Source organism: Carassius carassius, chromosome 40 (genome assembly GCF_963082965.1).
Source record: "Carassius carassius chromosome 40, fCarCar2.1, whole genome shotgun sequence".
Lineage (NCBI taxonomy): Eukaryota > Metazoa > Chordata > Actinopteri > Cypriniformes > Cyprinidae > Carassius > Carassius carassius.
The window spans coordinates 6950632-6974989 of NC_081794.1; the positions used below are offsets into that span (position 1 = coordinate 6950632).

The window sequence follows — 24358 nt, forward strand, 5'->3', positions numbered from 1 at the left end:
GGAAATTACTACTTCTATTCATCAAGGGTGTATTAAATTGATCAAAAGTGACAGTAAAAACACTTATAATATTACAAAAATTATCTATTTAAAAAAAACACTGTTCTTTTGAACTTTCTATTTGTCAATGAATCCTGAAGAAAAAATTTGCATTAGCATGTGACACTGAAGACTGGAATAATGGCTGCTGAAAATTCTGCTTTTCCATCACAGGAAAAAAATACATTTTAAAATATATTCAAATAGAAAAAAGTTCTTTTAAATCAAATAATTTCAGCCTTGGTGTGATTAAGATACTTTTTTTAAAGGCATAAAATATTGTGTAATAATTCCAAACTTTTGCCCAATAGTGTTCATGTTTATAATTTTGAAAAGTTAAAATTAAATAAAAATAATAAAACATCAAACATGAAAATATTTATATAAAGGTTATTTATGTCAAAAACAATAAGAAAACTATGATGAATTTATATTTATTATATATATATATATATATATATATATATATATATATATATATATATATATATATATATATATATATACAGAGGTGGGTAGTAACGAGTTACATTTACTTCGTTACATTTACTTGAGTAATTTTTTGGGGTAACGAATACTTTTCGGAGTATATTTAAAGATGGGTACTTTATACTCTTACTTGAGTAAATTTTTGTGGAAAAATCTGTACTTTTACTTCGTTACTGTGGGCGACGCTCCTCTCGTTACTTTATCTTAATGCAATAAATGTTATAATGCTTCAGTTTATTCCAAACGCGCCGTCTACTTTTCTCTGGGCAATGAGCGATGCCCATTCGCGAATGATTCATTCTTTTGAGTCAATTCTGTTCAAAGGCTTGATCAAACCAATTGGCAAACGAGTGAATTGGTTCATGAATCAGTTTGAATGAGTCGTTCAGTTCCCTGCCGCACGCGCTGAGCGTCTGAAGTGGTTCACTCGGAGTTGTAACGTTTAAGAACAGAAAGAGCGTTGAAAACGTGGCTGGAACTGCACTGAATTGAAATCTGCAAAGGTTATTATTTGCTAGCGATGGAGATCCTTATTAGATGAACACCGCGTGTGCTGTCTACTGTTTTACAGGTAATAACTTGGGCTACATTCGATTACAGCACACGATACCACTGTGACATTAGCTTGTGACATTACCTCTTTCTGGCAAATTCTCTCGCAGGAACAACAAAGTGCAGATGTGTGTACGAATCTTTAATTAAGATATTGATTTCACAGTGTTAGCAGTTTCAGTGATTTTAATGGGAGATTCTGAGAGTGATTGAAATCTAGACTGTCAGTGAAAATTATCTTTAATAATGTAAATGTTATTTGCTCTCTTTCTGAACAATGAAAGATTGATTAGTAGCAATATTTATATCACATTAACTTTCAATGTTAAATTCACATTTAATATAAAGTCAGTCGTATTAAAAATATGTTATGGCATGACACCTATATCTGTTACTTAAGTAAACAGACAGGGTTTTATAATAAATTACATAAATTGGAGTAAAGGCTGATGAAATATATACATTTATACACGCACACATACATTACATACATTTTATCTATATATCTAAATAAAAATAGGCTCAGTACAGTATATATGACCCAAAGTAACTAGTAACTAACTACTTGAGTAGATTTTTTATCCGATACTCTTTTACTCTTACTCAAGTAACTATTCAAGACTAGTACTTTTACTTTTACTTGAGTAAATATTTCTAGAAGTACTTTTACTTTTACTTGAGTACAGTTTTTGGGTACTCTACCCACCTCTGTATATATATATATATATATGGGTCATTCCTGGTATGCGGTAACATTTTGCCTTCTTAAGTGTTGGAAAAAAGTTACATGGTTTTCATGTTTTTTCCATTCTACCAAAATAGTGATATGTTTAACTATTAGGAATGGATATTGGTCAAGCTCATTGACTCAAAAAATAATAATTATGGGTAGATTGTTCAGACCAAGGTCATGAAAATATTCCACCCTGTTAAGGGACATATAGATAGTTATCACAACATGTTAATAATTGAAATGTTAAACAATAATAATCTTTGGATGGTAAATGTCCCTTATGTCCAATTATAATTTTTTATTGAAAAACAATAACAAAAAAATTATTGATGAATAGAATATGTCTTAATAATTAAGAACAGGTACTTTTTGTGCCAATTTTTGTTGTTGTGCCAAAAGGGATGTAAATAATTATAAAAAATTGCTCAGAAACATATATATGCTGTCAGTGCTCTTCACCTCACAAAATAAGACAAAAGTATGCCAAACATTTACCGTTGCTAAGAATTTTTTTTTTATATACACTAAATACTATTTATTCTATTAGAATTTCCTGTTAGTTGCACATTCCACCCTGTTGGGTTTATAGACCTAACAGGGTGGAAAATTTTGAGCTTAATTAGCCATGGCTCATTAAGTGATCAACATTTAGCTAGCTAACCTTCTACAGATTAACAGAACTTTTATAACTATGTCAGATTTGTTTTTACATTTTTTTGATAGGACAAACATACTCCATAATTTAGCCTAACAGGGTGGAACTGAGAACGAGTCAGTGTTTTGTTCGTTATCTGGCTCGGCTCTGTGTTCATTTTCAGTTCTCTCTTCACAGCAGTTCAGTCAGTGTACTGTTTGAGTAAATGAATTACTCCGGGATATTGGTTTGTTTGAACTCAGAGGGAGTATCAGTCACATTAAAAAAGTTAACAGCTTAAGTCATTTGTGGATTAATGCGTATTGGTGACACAAACCGTTTAAAACGATTCAGTTCGTTTGGTGAACTGGTTCAAAAAGATCCGGTTACATCAAATGATTCGTTCGCGAACCAGATATCACAAACTGCTTTGTTTTGAACTTTCTGACAACAGACACGGAATAGAAGACAATGCTGAATAAAGTCATAGTTTTTGCTATTTTTGGACCAAAATGTATTTTCGATGCTTCAAAAAATTCTGACTGACCCTCTGATGTCACATGGACTACTTTGATGATGTTTTTCTTATTTTTCTGGACATGGACAGTAGACCATCCACACAGTTTCAATGGAGGGGCTGAGAGCTCTCGGACTAAATCTAAAATATCTTAAACTGTGTTCTAAAGATAAACGGAGGTCTTATGGGTTTGGAACAACATGAGGGTGAGTTATTACATAATTTTGATTATTGGGGGAACTAACCCTTTAAGGGTGGGACAAGCAGGATAACATTTAAAAAAAAAAAAAGAGTTTAGAGTGAGAGTTGAAGCTTACCTCATTTTGTACAGATGAATACCAGTGACATAATTTATTTTTCTCACTTCTATAAAATGGTCTCAATGAAATTGCAGTCGGTTTTGAAAGGCGAGAAAGTATGTACTAACAGGGTGGAAAATTACTTCAGGGACACGGTTATTGAAGAAAATTGCAAAAAAATAACTATATTTTCACATGAGTTATATGTATGATTAGAGGCAGTTTAGCCTAATCTATAACATAATTAAAACAAATTTTGAGTTTTTTTTAATCATTTTATGGTTTCTATTTCTTGTGGAAGTTGATTACTTTGCACTGAGGATAACTAAAATTTAATGCATATACAGTATCAATGAAAAGGTGTGTAAAATACAAAATAGTATTTATAATTTCTATTATCCCTATTTAAGTGATAAAGAAGACCTAAATATACAATCTAAGCCATATCTTATAAATATGTGACTAATTGTCACGATGGACTGGCATGAGGTGTCTGAGGTGGGTCTCGAACCCGGGTCTCCCAGTCAGGGAAACCTATAGTTCTCTACATCTGGTCTACTGGGAAGAGTTGCTTAGAAGACCCATGTGCAGAAGGAAGAGCAAACTCAGAGGCTCAGGTAACTCAAAGGCAGGCAGTCTTTACTTGGTCTCAGTAGTAAAATATAAACAAAATAACGGTTACAGCTTTACAGCACAAAACAGAAGGTAGTCCAATAGGCAACTGGAAAATGAAACTTAACAGGTCTACAACACAGGTAATACGTACTGGGTAGGCTCAAGACTGAACACAGCACAATGAAACTGCCAAACTTGAATAGGTCAAAGTACAGGTGGAACACATTAACTTAATGAGCAGTCTTAAAGAGTTCACGGCCGTTAGTGCCACCTAGTGGCCTGGAGAGTTCTCTCATTAAGGTGCAGGGGGTGCCCACCAGTGGTTGGGAGAGTAATTACACGTGGTAGCAGACATTGGAGAGTCATTACAAGAGGAGTGGGCGATAGTGGCTCAGTGGTTCATGTAGGTTGTCTACAAACCGGAAGGTTGGTGGTTCGATCCCCGGCTCCACCTGACCAAGTGTCGAGGTGTCCTTGAGCAAGACACCTAACCCCACCTGCTCCCGACGAGCTGGATGGCGCCTTGAATGGCAGACACCGCAGTCGTTGTGTGAATGGGTGAATGTGAGGCAAATTGTAAAGCGCTTTGGATGGCCATGTGGTCTGTTGAAAGCGCTATATAAATGCAGTCCATTTACCATTTAGGAGTCTTACAGGAGCCCCTCTCTCAGGAATGGCTCCCGACGTTCCGTTGGCTATGGTTGGAGTCACGGCGGTGGAACTCTCTGATCAGGTTTGGATCTAGGATGTCTTTAGCTGGCACCCAGGACCGCTCTTCTGGGCCATAACCCTCCCAGTCCACTAGGTATTGCACCATTCCACGGACTCGACGTGAATCTAGCAGTCGACGGACCGTATACAATGGCTGCCCACCAACGACTTGGAGTAATGGGGGGGGCTTGATGGCTGTGGACAGAGGAGAGCAGACAACAGGTTTCAAATGTGAAAAGTGGGGTGGATGCGCATAGACCTTTGTAAGAGTAGCTGGTAGGACACAGGGTTGATCTTAAAAGGACCAATGAATCGGGGTGCCAGTTTCCGAGACTCTAGATGAAGTGGAAGATCCTTAGTTGATAACCACACCCTCTGACCTTGATGTAGTGATGGCCCAATTCTACGGCGTTGGTTGGCCTGTTTCTGCTGCTGTTGTGATGCTCTCGGTAAGGCTGTACTTGCTTTCCGCCAGGCCTGACGATACCGCTTGACTAGTTGGGTTGCAGCTGGTACCTGGACCTCCAGTTCCTGCTCAGGAAACAAAACTGGGGGAAACCCAAATTGACATTCGAATGGAGTCATGCCCAAGGATGAATGGTGTAGGGTGTTATGAGCGAATTCAGCCCAGATCAAACGGGAGCTCCAGGTGCTTTGATTATTGGACACCAGGCACCTGAGGGTCTTCTCAATCTCTTGGTTGACCCGTTCTGTCTGACCATTAGACTTAGGGTGGAATCCAGAAGACAGACTGATGGATGCTCCAATCAGATGGCCAAAAGCATTCCAAAATCGAGAAGTAAATTGTGACCCCCGATCAGAGACCATGTCTTGAGGAAACCCGTGGATCCTGAAGACCTGCTGCATCATGAGGTCTGCGGTCTGACAAGCTGTGGGGATCTTAGGCAGAGGTATCAGATGACATGCTTTCGAGAATCTGTCTACTACCACCAAGATGACTGTGTTACCTTGTGATCTAGGAAGTCCAGCAACAAAGTCCAAGGAGATATGGGACCATGGACGCCTTGGATTGGGTAAAGGATGGAGTAGACCTTGAGGGTGGGCTTTAGGTTCTTTATTCTGGGCGCATACAGAACAGCAGGACACAAATTTTCGGACATCCACCTGCATACTGGGCCACCAAAACAGTGTCTGGATGCGCTTCAAAGTTCTTGAAACTCCAGGGTGACCTGAAAGAAGAGATGCATGTCCCCACTGCAATCATCAGCGCACATCAGAGCGTACAACATTAGGAACAAAAAGGGCGGCCTGGGGGGCCATTACCTGGGTCAGGCTGTTGTCGTTGAGCCTTCCTTACTGCCACTTCTATTCCCCACTGAACCCCTGCCACCACCTTGGAGCTGGGAATGATGGGCTCAGGTCTGTCCTCCACATCTGGCATGTCAAACTGTCTCGAAAGGGCATCAGGCTTTGAGTTCTTTGAGCCAGGTCAATAAGAGAGAATGAACTCAAAGCGGTTAAAAGAAGAGAGCCCATCGGGCCTGGCGTGGATTCAGCCTCTTAGCTTCACGGATGTATGTGAGGTTCCGGTGATCGGTCCAAATGACAAATGGGTGTTTGGCCCCCTCTAGCCAGTGTCTCCATTCCTGCAGTGTATCATAGTTCTTTTCTGCTTGGGTGAGTCGACGTGAAAAAAAGGCACAAGGATGAAGTTTATTGTCCCTCTTGGCCTTTTGAGACAAAACAGCTCCCACTCCGACATCTGATGCATCCACTTCTACTACAAAAGGCAAATCTGGATCAGGGAGAGTCAGGATGGGTGCAGAGGTGAGGCGGTGCTTGAGCAGCTCAAATGCCTGATTAGCCCCTTCAGTCCATTGAATTGGCTTTGAGGTCTTTTTGGTAAGGGCTGTAAGGGGTTCTGCAATAGAGCTGAAATTTCTTATAAATCTATAAAAATTTGCAAAACCAAGAAAGCGCTGTACCTGTTTGACAGAGCAAGGCTGAGGCCAGTTCAGAACTGCTTGGGTCTTGCTAGGATCCATCTGAATGCTGGCATTGGAGACAATGAACCCAAGGAAGGAGAAAGTTGATACATGGAACTCACTTTTCTCAATCTTCACAAAGAGCTTGTTTCTTAACAGTTGAGACAAAAACTGCCGGACATGCTGGACATGATCTTGGTAACAGCGGGAGAAGATTAAGATGTCATCCAGATAAACAAATACAAATTTGTTTAGCATCTCTCGTAGGACATCATTAATGAATGCCTGGAAGACTGCTGGGGAATTGACTAGACCAAAGGGCATTACCTGATACTCATAATGGCCAGTTGGGGTGTTGAATGCCGTCTTCCACTCATCCCCGGCACAGATCCTGACCAGGTGGTAGGCATTCCTATGATCCAGTCTGGTGAATATTGTGGCACCTTGTAGAAGTTCAAAGGCGGAGGTCATCAATGGCAGTGGATAACGATTCTTTATATTGATACGATTTAAACCCTGGTAGTCAATACATGGACGGAGCCTGCCATCCTTCTTTCCCACAAAGAAAAACCCAGCGCCTGCCGGTGAGGTTGAAGGGCGGATGAATCCACTGTCAATAGCCTTGTTGATATATTCCTCCATAGCGGCTCTTTCTGGGGCAGACAGAGAGAATAGCCTCCCTCGAGGTGGACAAGTGCCAGGATGCAGTTCAATGGCATAATCATAAGGTCTATGGGGAGGAAGAGAGGCAGCACGTTCCTTGCTGAACCCTTCACAGAGGTCTGCAAACTCTTGGGGGACACGGGGTAACTCGGGAGAGGTAGAGAGATCTGTGGAAGCCACTTGTCTCAGTCCAGATATGGTCAGGCTCTCCTTGGATGGTAAGGTTGCCTGTGGCTCAAGAGAATGGCAGAGAGACAAGCCAGACACACAGCAGTTAGGCCCCCACTCACTTATCTGGTTGGAAGACCAGTCAATTCTTGGATTATGCAGAGCTAGCCAAGGATACCCAAGGATCAAAGGGAACTCGGGAGAATAAATTTAAAAAAACTGCATCTCTTCTCTATGAGAACCTACTTGAAAATGGAGGAATGTGGTGCACTGGCTTACCTGGCCAGAACCTAGGGGTCTACCATCCAATGCGGTAACAGGTAAAGGATCATGGAGAGTGATGGGCTGAATTTTTAACTGTGTCGCCAATGCAGAATCCATGAAATGTCCTGCAGCACCAGAGTCTATGAAAGCCATGAGCTCGTGACGTTCATTGCCCCAGGAAATTGAGACATCAATCAAAAGGCCCGAATCTGCTGGTCGAGGGTTAGTAATTACTCTCGTCCCAGGCCCCCTCTTCTTGGGCGAGAGCTGCCTTTTCCCGCCAGTTCAGGACAATTGGCCCGGAAGTGACCGGACTCACCACAGTACAGGCAACACTTATCTCTCATTCATCTCTCCCTCTCAGCCTGTGATAACCGGGTTCTTCCCAGCTGCATTGGCTCCTCAGGACACCCAATCAGTGAGGAAGGTTCCACAAAACCAGTGGGGGTGTTGATCGCGGGTAGTCGAGTCTCATGACAACGTTCACTTTGACGATCTCGAATGCGGTTGTCCAGTCTGATGGCAAAATCAATTAGAGACTCCAAATCAGGGGCTGGGTCTCTGTAGGCCAGCTCATCCTTTAACTCACATGATAAAGCACGATGGAATGCAGCTTTCAGGGCTTGCTGATCCCACTCACTTTCTGCAGCCAGGGTGCGGAACTCGATAGCAAACTCTGCAACACTGCGGGTTCCTTGTGCAAGTTGAAGTCGATGATCAACCTCTGCTCCACTAACAGGGTGGTGGAAGACCTTCCTCATCTCAGCTATGAAGAGATCACTGTTGGACGTGAGAGGAGATCTCCTCTCCCAGAGAGCTGTAGCCCAATCCAGTGCCTTTCCCACAAGAAGGGTTGTCATATAAGCCACTCTGCTTCTCTCTGTAGGGAAAATGTTAGACTGCAGTTGGAAAGCAAGGGTACACTGGGTAATGAATCCTAAACACCTCTCTGGGTTCCCATCATACCTCTCAGGGGCTGGAAGTCTAGGCTCAAGCAGGGGACCAGGTGGTGGAGCAGTACCTTGGGACTGGGCTGGCAGAACTGGAGCAATTTGAGGTATAGACTGGGTTTGTAGAGGCTTGAGATATAGATTGAAGTCTCAGACGTTGCAGAATCTCAGTCAGGATTTGTTCATGCTTATGAATGGCCACCGTTTGGCTAGAGAGCTCAGATAGTATCCGTTCCACATTGGAGGGAGGAGTCTGTTCTTCTGCTGGGTCTACTTCCATGGTTCAGTCTTGCTGTCACGATGGACTGGCATGAGGTGTCTGAGGTGGGTCTCGAACCAAGGTCGCCCAGTCAGGGAAAGCTAGTTCTCTACCTCTGGTCTACTGGGAAGAACACTTGCTTAGAAGACCCATGTGCAGAAGGAAGAGCAAACTCAGAGGCTTAGGTAACTCAAAGGCAGGCAGTCTTTACTTGGTCTCAGTAGTAAAATATAAACAAAATAACGGTTACAGCTTTACAGCACAAAACAGAAGGTAGTCCAATAGGCAACTGGAAAATGAAACTTAACAGGTCTACAACACAGGTAATATGTACTGGGTAGGCTCAAGACTGAACACAGCACAATGAAACTGCCAAACTTGAATAGGTCAAAGTACAGGTGGAACACATTAACTTAATGAGCAGTCTTAATTAAAGAGTTCACGGCCGTTAGTGCCACCTAGTGGCCTGGAGAGTTCTCTCATTAAGGTGCAGGGGGTGCCCACCAGTGGTTGGGAGAGTAATTACACATGGTAGCAGACAGCGCTCCCTAGTGGCATGGAGAGTCATTACAAGAGGAGTCTTACACTAATTTTAGAGAAAATATGATGAAATAAATCATTGGGACATAAAAGTCAATGTAAAACAGGAATGGCCCATAAATATAAATATATATATATATATATATATATATATATATATATATATATATATATATATATATATATAATAAGACAGTTGCACACACTGGATAAATTAATGAATGAGATTTGCTAATGATTACTGTGTCATTCTCAGTTCACTGTGTTTGTGTGTAAATGTGTTATGTGGTATGAAAAACAGACAAGCAGTATGATTTAAAACTGAGAAAGCCCAACACTTTTTGTGTGCCCAGCTCACTGAACCCTCTTTACAGTATAATGTCAGATGCTCTTGGCATAGCCGGAAGCTTAATATTTGCCATCTTATTGCTGAGCTGACCTTAGCTGTGAATAAAATTATCAGTATCTTGAGCAAAGGATCACATTCAAAGTTCTGCAGTCAACATTACAGGCTTTGTTCTGTGTCTTGCCGCAAACACGGTTTCAGAAGAGGATCAGAGAAAGAGGCTTTGTACACAGCCCAAGTTATCAGCTATCAAAGGAAACCATACTAAGTGCAGCAGGGTCCAAAAATGGATTTTCAATTTCTTAATGTATTCTCATTATGGCAGTACACAGACAATATATGATGTAATTTTAATCATTATGTGCAATGTGTGTGTGTATAGAGATAGACAGCATCTAATAAAAAATGAAAATGAAAATTGCTAATCTTATCACTTAGGAAATAATGCAACAGTTTCACTCAATTTGAGACATTGGCATATTAGTACAAAATCATCCTCCAAACTCGTTCCTCACTATGTTTTATTACTTAAACCTTACAGGGAAAGGTTTCTTAAAATCCATAAACTTAAGTATAACCCATAAACTTAGCAAAAATCTAAACTTGGCAAAAACACACCACCACTTCAGTTATTTCTAATTAGTTTGAATATGTGTGTTTCTGGATTGTCTTTGACACATAATTGTTTTAAACAAAGATTATTATTCCCATTGTCAATAGCTAATCAGCAAATATTAAAACGTAATAATCTGGTTTGGATCAGTTTGTACATGAGTGCCAAGACATGTGTGTTTTAGTGATGTTTATCTGTTAATGATCAACGTAAGATTTTTTTCTGACCCCGTCTGACCTTTTGCTGGGGTCTTATCATGAAGGTGAGGTCATAGGTCATGGGTTGCTACTGATTTCAGTTTGTCCTGGGTTCTGTAAACATGGAAATCTACAGGAGAAAGTAAATAAAATGTGGTGTTCTTTGCAACAAGGAAGTAAGGCATCTGTTTCAGCTAAAGAATGTTCTTATGTATCAGGAATTTACCAGATTACATATGATGCAGACGTATTAAAAATGATCCTTTTTTTGGTCCATTTAATCAGTAATATGGTTTCATGCCTCTTTGAATCCACTTACTGTTGCTTTTTCGAACAAGTCCACTTCAGTGCTGTGTGATGTGGGTACAGCAATACTATGCAAGATGTGTGACTTAAACTGACCACACTTTAGCTCCATTCACTTCCACTGTAAAACCCCTTACATCAAAGATTTTTACATCAGAAAAGATAATGGCAGTTTTTCTGTCAGAACATTTTCCATTCAGTTTATGGACAAGTTAAGGTTTACTTGAACCCTAAAACACAACACAATGCAATGCAGTGCACAAGTTTACTTTATAAGGGTCTGAGAACATTTGGAGTGTTCACATTTGATCCAAAAATCCAGCAAACTGCTCTTAGACCCTTGAAAAGTGTGGAAAAAAAGCCTAGATCAGATTCAGTTTTGAGACATTAGTTGTCTTTCTCCTGCTCTAATGGGACATTAGTCATGTGTGGGAACAGGCAGCATGAAAATGGCATGTAATTTCATTAAAAAGCATGAAGTTGTGTTGATGTGTGGTGTGTCAAAGAGCCCCATCAATCTCAACATACCAGGGACCAGTCACATTTCACGTCACAGGTCACATTTCACCTGCACTCAAAAAGAAAAATATTTTGGCAAAGAAACTAAAGCCTTGTTACTGTTTTTATAAAATTGGGATGTAGTTCTTTAATTTATTATATATATATATATTTTTTTAATGATTCTCATTAATCTCATTACTGGTATACAATTTTTAGCATCAGTATAAATGCAACACCACAAATGCTATCATGATGAAATATAATATACATAGAAAATATGATTGATTGAAATATGATGATTTTTTTGTTAACATTATTGAAATGACATTGTAAAAATGATGTAAGAACTTTAGAACTGAAATCAAAAGTAAAGAAAAAAAGAGAAAAAACGAATAAACTGATGCGAGAGAATAAAAATGAATTCACAAAAATGTTTTTTGGAATAAATTATAATTTATACAGTCACACTACAACATTATACTTTTAAAACAAGAAGATAATCAAATATTATCAAACCTAAACAGAGTACAAATTGATTGAACAAGCAACATTAATAAAAAAAATAAAATAGATTATGATTTGCCTGCTTTTATATTTATTTTTTGTCAGTGATTTCACTTTCCATCATCTCACTTTAAGTGAATCTGTAAAAACACAAATAATTTAATAACACTGTTGAAGGTGATTATCATTTGATTCACATTACTGTTATACAATTATTTTTAATAAGTATAAAGGCAATACCACAAATACAACATGATGTATAATGTACAGATATTACGGCAATGTAAATTTTTGCATTGTGGAAATAGGCTTAATTGTTTTTTTTATGTTACAGTTTTAGAATTGAAATCTAAGGGGGGACAAATAAAACTTGATTAAACTAAACCAAGACATTTAAAATATATATTTAAATGAATAATTTAAATACATTTTGTATTCTTTTTGGATAGAATTATGAGGTACTGTATTATGACCTCAAGTATTAAAACTTTAAAAATGAAACTTCGTAGTTCAATTTTCTTGTGATTCATTTTTTGTAAGTGGCCATGAGACAGTGGAGGGCTTTTTTCAACAGTGAATGTGTGGAAGCACATAAAAGAGCTTTATTGGTCAATATCCCTCCCATCCAAAGCTAAAGATTTATCATCACTCATATTGACTCTTTAACTTTGGCCTCTCTTTCTGCTGAGTACAATGAATGCCTTGAAACCGAGATGCCTGTCTGAGCTGGACAGGAATAATCAATCTCTCCCTCTGTTTGCTCCACCCTCCCCATCCTACGACAATGAAGTGTGTCTATTCATGACAACCGCTCATCACCCAGCTGTCTGCACTTGTCTGGCATGTGCCCTATGACATTAGTGGATGGAGCGATGAGCTGTTTTCTGGGGTAATGTAACGCTGTGCCCTGATGTGAGGGTTCAGGGTGATGATCCGGCGTGTGCCTGAGCTTGTGTCACCCCATATGAAGCCAGTTTTCTAATGAATTTCTGAAATTTTTAGCCAGTGGTTTTCTCCTACTCTCCCTCTGGGATATAGCTGTGATTGTGGCTGGATTTACATCATTAACCAAGATGCCCATTGTGGAATCTAAGCTTTTTACGAAGATTTTTTGAGCCAAAGTTTCCAAGAGAATCCTTTCAGTTGAGAACAGTTTACATCTATTCTTTTATCTCACAATCTTCCCCTTTACAGCCCCAATGTCAAGGTTCACCCACGAAATTGTGCGGCAAGAGTGTGTTCGGATGAAATCACTGACATTCAAGCATGGAAGTTCATTGGCTGGTGAAGTTAATGAGCATTGATGGTTTTAGACTGTTAACCAGGATTGGAGGTGCAGGACAGGCTCAGATCCTTTATGGCCACGATTATGTTATACTTTTAAGCAAGAAGATAATCAAATATTCTAAAACCAAAACAAACATCATGAATAAAAATGCCTGACAAATCGATCATTACATGTTACTGATTATTCAGGGGTTGCCCACTGTAATGCTGTCTTCTCATTTTACTTTTACCTCATCCAGCTGTGAATGTGCTGCTTATTAATAGTAGCAAGGGATCTAAAACATAGTCTTTATAAGTACTAGTAAACAAACTAGTAATATGCTAGTAATATGCATGTTAAAAAGCAACTGTGAATTGGTCCTTAAACTAAAGTATTACTGTAATTTATTTTAACATCATGTAATCCTAATTTAATGTTGACTTTTAAAATCACCAATAATTTAATAATACTGTAATTTTAACAAGTTATGAAAAAATATACACATTATACATTATATGTTTGACTTTAGTTTTTTTTGTGTGTGTGTTTTTTTTTTTACAGAAAATATTATGGATTTTTATGTTAACATAACATAACGTAACATAACATAACATAACATAACATAACATAACATAACATAACATAACATAACAACATAACATAACATGATATGGCATAATAATAATTATTGTCTTTTTAAAAAACAGGCAAAATGTTTGGTTACATTTTATTTTATGGTGTCCTTGTTACATGTGTTACATGTGCTTACTATTATGATGAGAACAATAAATGATGCATAATTACATGCAAGTAACCCTAAAATAAACCCAAATTCTACATGTAGTTAATATTACTTAGTACATAAAGTTATAATTTCACTGTAACAAGAACATCTTAAAGGGGTCATATGATGATGTTAAAAATAACATTATTTTGTGCATTTGGTGTAATGAAATGTGTTTATGCAGTTTAAGGTAAAAAAAAACAAACATTTTTTTCCACATGCTGTACATTATTGTTTCTCCTCTATGCCCTGCCTTTCTGAAAAGCATCTTTTTTTTTTTTACAAAGCTCATCTTTCTGAAAAGCGAGGTGTGCTCTGATTGGCCAGCTATGCAGTGCTTTGTGATTGGCCGATTGCTTTAAGTGTGTGACGGAAATGTTACGCCCCTTGCCTTACTGTGATTCGTGTCCCGGTCAGAACACCAGCAAGACAAGACAAAAACAATAAAACTCATTATAAACTAGCTATTTGTTGCATCCAGTGGGGACATAATTATGGATTATAATTACATAAATTTGCTATCTGGGCGAACTAACCCTTTAAAACTCTCGTTTGAATCATCAGTGGCAAATCCTTTACATATGTAAACATACTTACTGAGTCAGAACAGCCGGCATTGTAGTCTTCTCTCCCAGGATCAGGAAACAGTCCTACATAAAATGGGCTGCGCACTAAAAATTTGGGTTGAACTGTTCTGGAACAGTGTTATTGATACAGCTTAACCACTGATTTCTAGTTGTGTCCCTTTTTGGAAGGCCAAACAAAGTATTTTCGCTTTCACATTAAAACAGCATCTCCACAACATGGCGGTGGCAGCAACAGAAAGAATCAAAGTTACCCTTCTTTCTTTGCATGAACATTTCGTTGGTGTTATGCGAATTTTCCCACATAGTGACGTAGACATGTGGGGGTGTGTTAGAACAAACCATTTTAGGGGTGTGTGGTTAACTCTTAACTCTTTGGATAAAAGCGTCTGTTAAATGAATAAATGTAAATGTAAATGTAAATGTAAATGTAAATGTAAACTCTTAACTCTTATAAAGAATATCTCTTTGAGTTTGAGACTTTAGTCTTTGCAACTTTACAGATCTTCTTTATGCACCAACAGCTTGTAACACTCCAAAGAGAAAGGAAAACTTGAAATCACATCATATGACCCTTTAAAATAAAGTGTAATCCTTTATTTTAAGTTGATTTCCGATACAGTGTAATTACACAAAAAGTACCAAGTAATATTAATTAACTACTAGGGCTGGGCAAAAAAAAAATTTTTTTTGATTAATCGTTTTTTTTTTAAATGACATCGATTCGATATCAATTCTCATAAGCCGTGAACCAATCTCTTCCGTTATTTATTTCAGCAAACATTTTAAAGAAGATCTGATTAATGTGAATCTTTTAATTAGTCTTCTCCACTAGATGTCAACGTCTTATTTACCTTGCGCAATGTCACAACAGAAAGCCCGTCACTCATTCAGCGTTTATCATGGCGGAGGTACTGTTGACAAGAACCAAGAACAAAGCGTGATTTGCAATGCTCAGGTAAAATTCTATACTAATACTACAAATCTGTGGAAGCATTTGACATCATGCGTAAAGGCACCATAATTTCCACAATGAAGGAATCAAGGGTGGTTTTGTTTACACAAGTGCGGATGACACTCACTTTGTTTTCAGCCTCTGTCTCACTATGATGGTATGAATACACAGATTTCATCCCCAGCTGCTCTGAGAGCCACTTCATTAACATTTTATTGTTTAATTTGACAAAACTACTGTCATATCACATACACAGTGGCTGCAATTTCCTCACAGCAACACGTCAAAATAAAAGTTTATTTAAACATTTTGAAGAAACTGTCAAAAATATATTACTATTTAGCAGTCTTAAGACTCAATGTGACAACAGTGCTACTACTACTAATAAATAATAATAAATCTTTATTTTTAAAGGAATAATCACATTTGTTTCCTTTTTCATTTTTACCGTAAAGCTCTGTTAAGTAGCACATTGTTTTCCAAAAAATAAAAGTTTACTGTAATTTTTTTTTTCAATTTCAATAGGATTTGTATAAAAACTATATTCACTGAATGTAATAAAAAAAAAGATAAAAAAAAATCGAGAATCAAATTGAATCAAATCGAGCGATGGTGAATCTAAATAGAATCAAATCAGGACATCTGAATCGATTCCCAGCCCTATTAATTACATTTACTTACTATAGAGTTACTGTAAGATTAGAGTTAGTGTTTCATTTATGGCTAGTTACTTTTAAATATGCATACTTTACTTTTGTTACTATAGAATGTGTGTAACCATTTCATCTTAATATAAAGTGTTAACTTGTTAACATTTAGTCACAATACAGATTTTGCAATACCAAAAGGCCGGGATCCTAATAACATAAAAACATGTTATTGTTTTCTCCCAAAAAAGATTAAATAATATATTTCTTTGTATATATTACGTATTGAAGCCTAAATACCACTAACTACACTTATAATGTGGTATAGAAATAATTTTCATTCAGAAATAGCAAGTACATTTTTACAAACTTTAACAAAGAAATGTTAACACATTGAATTAAATTTGATATTTAGAAGAAATTGTGAATAGTTTTTTTATTTTTTATTTTTTTTATTAAGTTTTACAGGGTAATCTGTCTTAGAAAATGAAATGTTTTTGTCCTCATAACTGACAGGTTACCCTAAAGATCATGGGCAGCACTGAACAGCATTTATGCATTAGCACTTAATTAAATCAGGTAGTAGGAAGTACTGATTGAAGATCAGATTTCCCCTGCCAGTGAGTTCTGACTTAAGTTAACTCCGTGATTAAAGGGGCTCAGTTTGACTCTGTTGACACAATACAGATTATACAGATTTGCTGGCTTACTATTGTAACAAGACTTGATAAAGAAAAAAGGATTTGAACAAGAAAGGAAAGAGTCGTAGCAAAAGATCTGAAAGTAAGAAAGAAAACAAAAGAGAACTGAAAACAGAAATGCAAAAGAACAGACAGATGTGTATCAGGAACAGATTTAGTGGCGAGAGGGAGAAAGCACATGTACAGAAGCGTTTGTGGTCGATAATAGAGATGGAGTTTTTTCCACTGTGATCTGAGGTTACTCACACTGACCTTTAGTGGGTGGTATCATATTTTGCCGCAGAGAACATGCATGCACGTGAACAACATGCTACATATTCTGCTCTCTTCTCCAGCATGACAAGGCATGTCCCTGGTGTATATTGCCAATAAACATAATGACACAGTCAAATCTTGCTTACAGGAAATACTTTCTCCAAACCATCTCTCATTTTAGACTATTACGAGGCAGCTAGTCACCTTTGCTCTGAAGAATCAAACAGCTTTGATTGTGAGAAATTTTTTTTTTTTTTTTCATAGGCATACATGATTACAGTAATGCATTCATATGGACCATTATGCCATAAAATTTGTTAGAAAGGAAACTGGTTGTCCAGGCCTGTCTGCTTCGGTTGTTCATACTGTGTTATGCTGTACAGTATGATGATTTGTAACACTATGAATGCATCTTCAATGTAAATTAACAACATAATTAGTGCCAGTGTACGACAGTCGAAAGGCCCACTCACTCCAAGAACAAAAACTTAAATAATACCTATGAACCTGAAGTTATAGTCAGCATCAATAGCCTCATAGGAAGTGCTCTAACATACAGCACTGTTGCACTTCAGGTGTCCCGAGTTTGAGTCCCGGCTGATGGACCTTTCCTGATCCTGCCATCTACAGTATGTCTTTCCTGTCTACATACTGTCCTATTGTAATAAAGATCATAAAATATAACAAAAATATAGACACTTAATAAAAAACATGAAGTTTTAAAAAAATCACTCATGGAGTCCACAACACAACTAATTCAATAATTATAAAACTAACAATAAAATAATCAGAATCCTCCCTTTAAAATGATTGTCATTTTAACAAAAAAAAACTGAAAGTCTGTAAAAATGCCATTACAAAAAGCAGTTAATTGCTTGACCCTTTGCAAAGACCCGCCCTCCTTAAATTTTCCTTCAGAATTTTGTCATTTTTAAAGAAATTCAAACAATAAATACTGTTTTGTGGCTCTTAATGACAGATCACTGTATTGCCTCACGTGAACCAATCGTCTTTTCCTATGTACTTAAAGCACGAAATGAATATGAATGAACATCAGAAAGTATTTTATTTCAACTGCGGAATGCACCATTTTTTCAATTTTAAGTCAACCAAAGTTAATATACTCTACTGTCTGATTTGTGGTTAAGGCTAGAAGGGATACAGCTGTGGCTTCTGGGCATTCTGATATTATGACTGGTCAGATCGCCTGTCAATCAAGCTAGTTGCAAACGGTTAATTATGGAGTTTTACTGTAAATTTATGTTAAATTTCTAAATGTTGCTACAGTTGTTTTTACAGTAGGTTTCTTCACACAGCTTTTGGTGTATACAGTACACCTTACTTTAAATCTTGCTGCGAGAATATATCTGCAGTAAAACACTTGACAATGAACATATGTTTTCACTTATTTGTGTGGACACTATTACATTCATCATTGTAGTTGTATGTAATTGTTATAGTTTTAGTTTATGATAGAGAGAGAACTGCCATATTTTAACTGGTGTTTGTCAAATATATAGTATGAGGTTCAAGCTTACTTAGAAATTTTTTTGACAGTTACTAATGTTAGGACCATTATTCTCTCTCAAGTTATGAAAAACGGCGGATAATTGGGGTATTGTTTGTTGTAAAGTGAAATGAAACTCCTGTTAAGTGAGTAGGAGGGAATGCAAGGAAAGAAATGGAACATTTTTAACTGCATATACAAGATGTTGAAAGCAGCGGGAATATCCCAGAATACTGAACAGCTCAGAACTAGCATTAAACCAATAAAGACATAATACATCTTACTACTATGGTAAGCAATCTTTGTATGGAAAATGCACCCTAGGTAGATTTATGGACTGTTAACAATCATAAAAGCTTGGGTCTTGTTGAGATGCTAGCCTGTCACACTGATGGGTAATCAGCCAATCACAGTGACACTGCCCTCTCTCATGTTATGTGACACTTCATATTGCCCTTCCCTTCAACTTTCACACCACTGATCATCTGTATCTGTGTGCAAGAAAAATATTCAAAAGAAACAATATGATACATAGAAACATCAAAAGAACAATAAATACTGAGAAGGAAAAAGAAGCAGGAAGCAGAGCATTAGAAAGGAAAAGACAGTACTGTGTAGATGAGTGAGTTCTGTCTTTAAGAAACGGAGGATAACCGCCCGACTAAAGGTCAACCATGCATGAGAGAGATGTGATGGAGAGATAATGGAAAAGAAAGAAAGCAATACGGAGAGGCAAAGGACTTACAGAGGCATGGGGGTTTGGTGGGGGGATTGATTCTTGACAAAGAACATCTCTGTCCATGATGGTGTCTGGTGTCCCTTGTCCAATGATTCACTGTGTGTGTGAGTGAGTGTGTGTGTGCTTATGGACTGGCATGTTATTTAGAGACTGCACAAGGAAAAGGGAGTGGATGTGAATTTAAAATTTTAATTTCAGGGCAGTATACCGGCAAACACAATTCAAATATCATCAAGACAATTAAATATTGTTTTCAAGATAATTACTAGTGGTGTCTGTTAAGGTCAGTGATTTGAACAAGCTCATATTCAAAATCCCATATTCCTACACTGAAAAAGGGACCTGAAATTAGAGACCAGTATATTAATTATAGAGAATTAAAATCACATTCGTTTTTAACGTTAACTCATAAACTTTAAAGACAGACCTACTGTGAGCAATGAAGCTGTAACTAATGGTATTCACTTTTGCTAAAACCATCAGTCTGCATTATTTAATCAGATTTTTTAAATCACCATGTTTAGCAGTGCAGATCCTGGTGAGAAACTACATTACCCATGATTCAATACATTTGTCTTACTATGGACTGAATAAGGTTTATGCTTCATATAGAGAGATATAATGTAATAATATTGATTGCTCTTTCCGTTTGCAGTTTCTTACAGCATAACTCATCAATGTCATTATGTTCATTCTTAAAACAAAGTTTTTGCCTGATTAGATTTGGTGACTAGATGATGGGCTGTTGTGCTTTTTATCCGGTGTGCATCATATTTGAAGTAATGGTTTACCATCGGGTTTGGGTTTCCTGAACTTAAGGAAGTTGAGTCACTTTATACATTAAAAATAGATGTTTTGCTTCATTACAGTTAATCAGAAGGAAACAAGATCATTCTAAATTAAGCCTAAAAAACTGTGCCAGCAATGCATCCAGTGCAATCACAGTAAAATTGGTTATTGCTATGTCAATCAATGCAATTTCATCAGTGAGTCCCACATTTACATATACAGATTAATTAGCAGTGTGTGGCCATTGGTCCTCTTAGCAGCATTAAAAAAAAAAACAATGAATATCTTATGTGTATACACTTTATTATAGTGAAAGGAGCACTCAAAACTCCACATTGAACAATAAACTCATGCGTTTTGAGCCATATTGAGTGGATTCTGACTTAAATGTATCTTTGCTCATGACATCAACAGAAATCAACAGATATGTCTGTGATTGGCTACATTGCTGAACAACCACACTGAATCCTGGCAACTGCATACTGTCTCAAAACATTAAAACTAAATATTAACATTAAGATAAATGTCATCCTAGCAGCACCTTGCAACCATCAACAACACTGTGGTAGTGACTTTTGCATGGGTAACAACAACACCCATATTCATTCACATTCATTAAGCACAATTTATTTTTAAATTGATTCTAAAAAATAATTAATAAATTGTCAAATTCAAGCAACAATACTGTTTCAGAAATTTCCTCTGCTTTTGTTTCATGAATGAGTTAAATTATTAAGCGTGCTACGGAACTAGCTCACATGGCCAAAACTCCCTCCAAAAATGTTTCATGCTGCAGTACTTTGATCAATAAATCCATACTCAACATTCACTGAAGCTTAGCCCTTCCCCAAAACCAAACCCCCAATGACCACCCCACCCATCCCACTACAGCCAGAATATCTGATGATTTTCAATGTGTCTGTCCATCTGTCTATGGTATAACTTACATCACCCATTCACACACACACACACACACACGTTTGTTTTTGTGAAAAGTGGGGATATCCCATAGGCGTAATGGTTTTTATACTGTAGAAACTGTATATTCTATCGGCCTTCACTCATAAGTCCCCCTCTCGTTGTAATACCTGTGTCATACCCATGTCATTATACAGAGTTGTGTCCAGATATGTCACAAATACAAGAGCACACACACACACACACACACACACACACACACACACACTCAGGAGCCTGGGGTGATCCCTGTGCTACTTGGGCCGAGCTCCTACCTCTCCAATCTAATCACAGTCTCCTGCACTAGCTGAGTGTCCATTAGGTTTGAGTCAGGACAAAGCCTGTTTATTACGGCCCCCAATTGAATCAAAGATAATCAAATCAAAAGAATCATTTTTTTAGCTTGTCGGCAAACAGAGTTCACAGGACCAAGACAAAGCTAGTCTCAGTACTAATGTGCTTTTACTAAATTTTACAATGTATACTGTGCTGTTTTTGTGCCTTTAATTTTGGGATTGTTTTAGAAACTAATAACTAGAGACCTAGATGGAATCTGGTAACTTTTTCCACTGTTTTTCTACACTCTTAGTAGATAACAAAAAATCTAATTATTCAGCAATCAAACACATAGGCAATGTAAGAACTTGGTGAAACATTTTTCAATTCTGTGGATATTAGCTTTTTTTGTAGATCCAAATTCCATGTCAAGGTCTGCTAATGTTGTAACTAACTTGATCTTTTATTAATAGTTGCCCAAAAAATCTGTCATAATTAAGTCACCTTCATGTCATTCCAAACCTGTATGACTTTTTTTCTGTTGTTCTGTGGAATTCTGAAGATTGTTTCAACTGCTTGCATCCCTACAATGAAAGTCAATGTGGTCCAAACTTTTTTACAGTGTCTTTTGTGTGTGTGTGTGTGTGTGTGTGTGTGTGTGTGTGTGTGTGTGTGTGTGTGTGTTTACATGTTTGGACCAATATGAGGATGAGTAAATAAAGAATTTAAACACAACTGACCTTATTCAAGCAGAAATAATCTGTGTGCTCTTTTTTTGGTCTCAGTACCATAATTTACATGAAAATGGTTTTATGAATGATTTGCAAAAAAATATTATTGCAGCAGTTGCAGTAAAAATATGTGTACATTTCAAAACATTTCTAACTAGTTTTATTTAAATTGTACAAAAAACAAGCAAAGTGGTGTTCTTGTGTTTCCTTTCATATACTGTAATCACTGCATAATTTATGCATTTTTAACTTGCTTTAGAAATCTCTCATGCCAATTCCTTCTTTTTAGCAACTAACCGATTTTGTCTTTTTCTTTGTCTTTGTCCCTTTCCTCCAACAGATGTAGATCCTCCTAACAGCTCAAACTTTCCTTTTCCTCTTCCATATGCTACACCTTCTCCTCCTCCTTTTTCTTCTCCCTCTTATTCTTCTTCTCGTGCTCCATCAGATGTCTTGTATACAGTCAAGTCTCCTCCTGACAGTCCTACGGAGAGCGTGACCACGGCTGACCCTGGGCTGAAGAGACTCCATGGGCTGAGTGACAACCTCATTCCCATCTACACCTCTATACTGGCTGCAGTGTTGTTGGGCCTGGTGGCTTTCATCATCTTTAAACGGTGAGGAGGACCATATTCATTCTTTCCCTGAGCTGTTTTCATCTCCACTCACAAAGAATTGTACAGCTATGTAGGCTTTAGTTCAGCTATATTTATAAACTAAACAAGCAAAAAAAAAAAAATGCTATAGGCTGTTCTTCCATCTGATCCATTACAAGCACATTGTTTAATATGTGGAGTAAAACAGGGACACTGATCTCAGATTAGATTAAAAACATAATTTTCATTTCTGATTTAATGTAATGCATTCAAAGCCTTAAGCAAATCTGGAAATATAATAATCAAGACAGCATATGCAAATATGTTTTTACTGACTGATAACAATGTAGAATGAAATTCAAATAAGGCAGATAGTTTTCTGAGCAGACACAGATGGAGGTTGTGGGGGAAAGCGCTATGTAAAATATTACAATCACAGCTGGAGGGCATAATTTTGACCCACTTTGGTTGCTTTAGGATGTGAATGTCCTGGTGCTTTCAAATCATTTCTTGTTTGAGTGGTCCAACATCTCCATCTCTGGCTAAATCAATAGGGTGTGTTTGGGTGGGACAAGCTTGTCTGAACAATGGCAGGGGGAGGAAGAGTGGTGCAGAAACTTCACACTTCGGTTTTAGGTTAGAAATAAATACAGATTTTCTAATAAATTGTTGTGATGCTTTCTTTGATATCTTTCAGGTGGAACAGTTGTAAGCAGAACAAGCAAGGAGCCAATAATAGAGCGTGCAGTGCAAACCCTAGTCAGACCCCTTCTCCTGAGGGAGAGAAACTCCACAGTGACAGCGGCATCTCAGTGGACATTCAGAGCTTACAGGAGGGCCAGGGGGCTCCACATACAGGTACAACTCTTTAAATCATATACTGTATATATATATCTATATATATATATATATATATATAGATATATATATATATATATATATAGATATATATATAGATATAGATATAGATATACACAGTAAAAACAGAAAAACAGTCATGGATCATCCAGGAAACAAAACAGATTATTAAAATTCACGGGTATGTAAACTTTTGAACGGGGTAATTTTTCATGAGCTCAGTTATTAATTTGTCTTGTGGAGTATATATAAACAACTGTTATGTGAAATCGCTTATTTGGGAGAGTACTAAATAACAATAACATGCAATTTTCACGATCCCTCTTACTTAGTTATATTTTTTTACATATTTGCATATTCTGCAAGCAGGGCCGCCGCTAGTTGGGTGAATGGCGATTATAGGGGCCCACGGCTGAGGGGGGGTCCCCAGCAATCTCAACCGATTGGCTGAGGCCAGCCTAAAAGGGAAGTCGTGGCCTAGTGGTTAGAGAGTTTGACTCATAACCCTAGGGTTGTGGGTTTGAATCTTGGGCCGGCAATACCACGACTTAGGTGCCCTTGAGCAAGGCATCAAACCCCCAACTGCTCCCCGGGCGCCGCAGCATAAATGGCTGCCCACTGCTCTGTGTGTGTGTTCACAGTGTGTGTGTGTTCACTGCTTTGTGTGTGCACTTTGGATGGGTTAAATGCAGAGCACGAATTCTGAGTATGAGTCACCATACTTGACTGAATGTCACGTCACTTTTTCAGGACAGCTGATGGGCCACTGCAGTGCGTCGTCACGAAAGCTTATAATTTTTATGTGTTTTTAAACCTTGCCAATTTAAATATTCAAAAGAGTTTAAAGCATTCAAACACAAGACCCA

At 37.6% G+C, this 24358-nt stretch overlaps 1 protein-coding gene across 2 annotated transcripts in view; it reads left to right on the forward strand.

Moving 5' to 3' along the window:
* ngfrb (nerve growth factor receptor b) overlaps nt 1–24358 on the forward strand; it is a 57553-nt gene that overhangs the window by 28906 nt on the left and 4289 nt on the right. Inside the window, exons 4-5 of one of the 2 annotated variants that reach the window (XM_059531904.1) lie at nt 22379–22655; nt 23332–23492. In XM_059531904.1, coding sequence (XP_059387887.1) covers nt 22379–22655; nt 23332–23492 — 438 coding nt within the window. The remainder of the gene's footprint in view (nt 1–22378; nt 22656–23331; nt 23493–24358) is intronic. The other variant, XM_059531905.1, reaches the window with a different exon arrangement.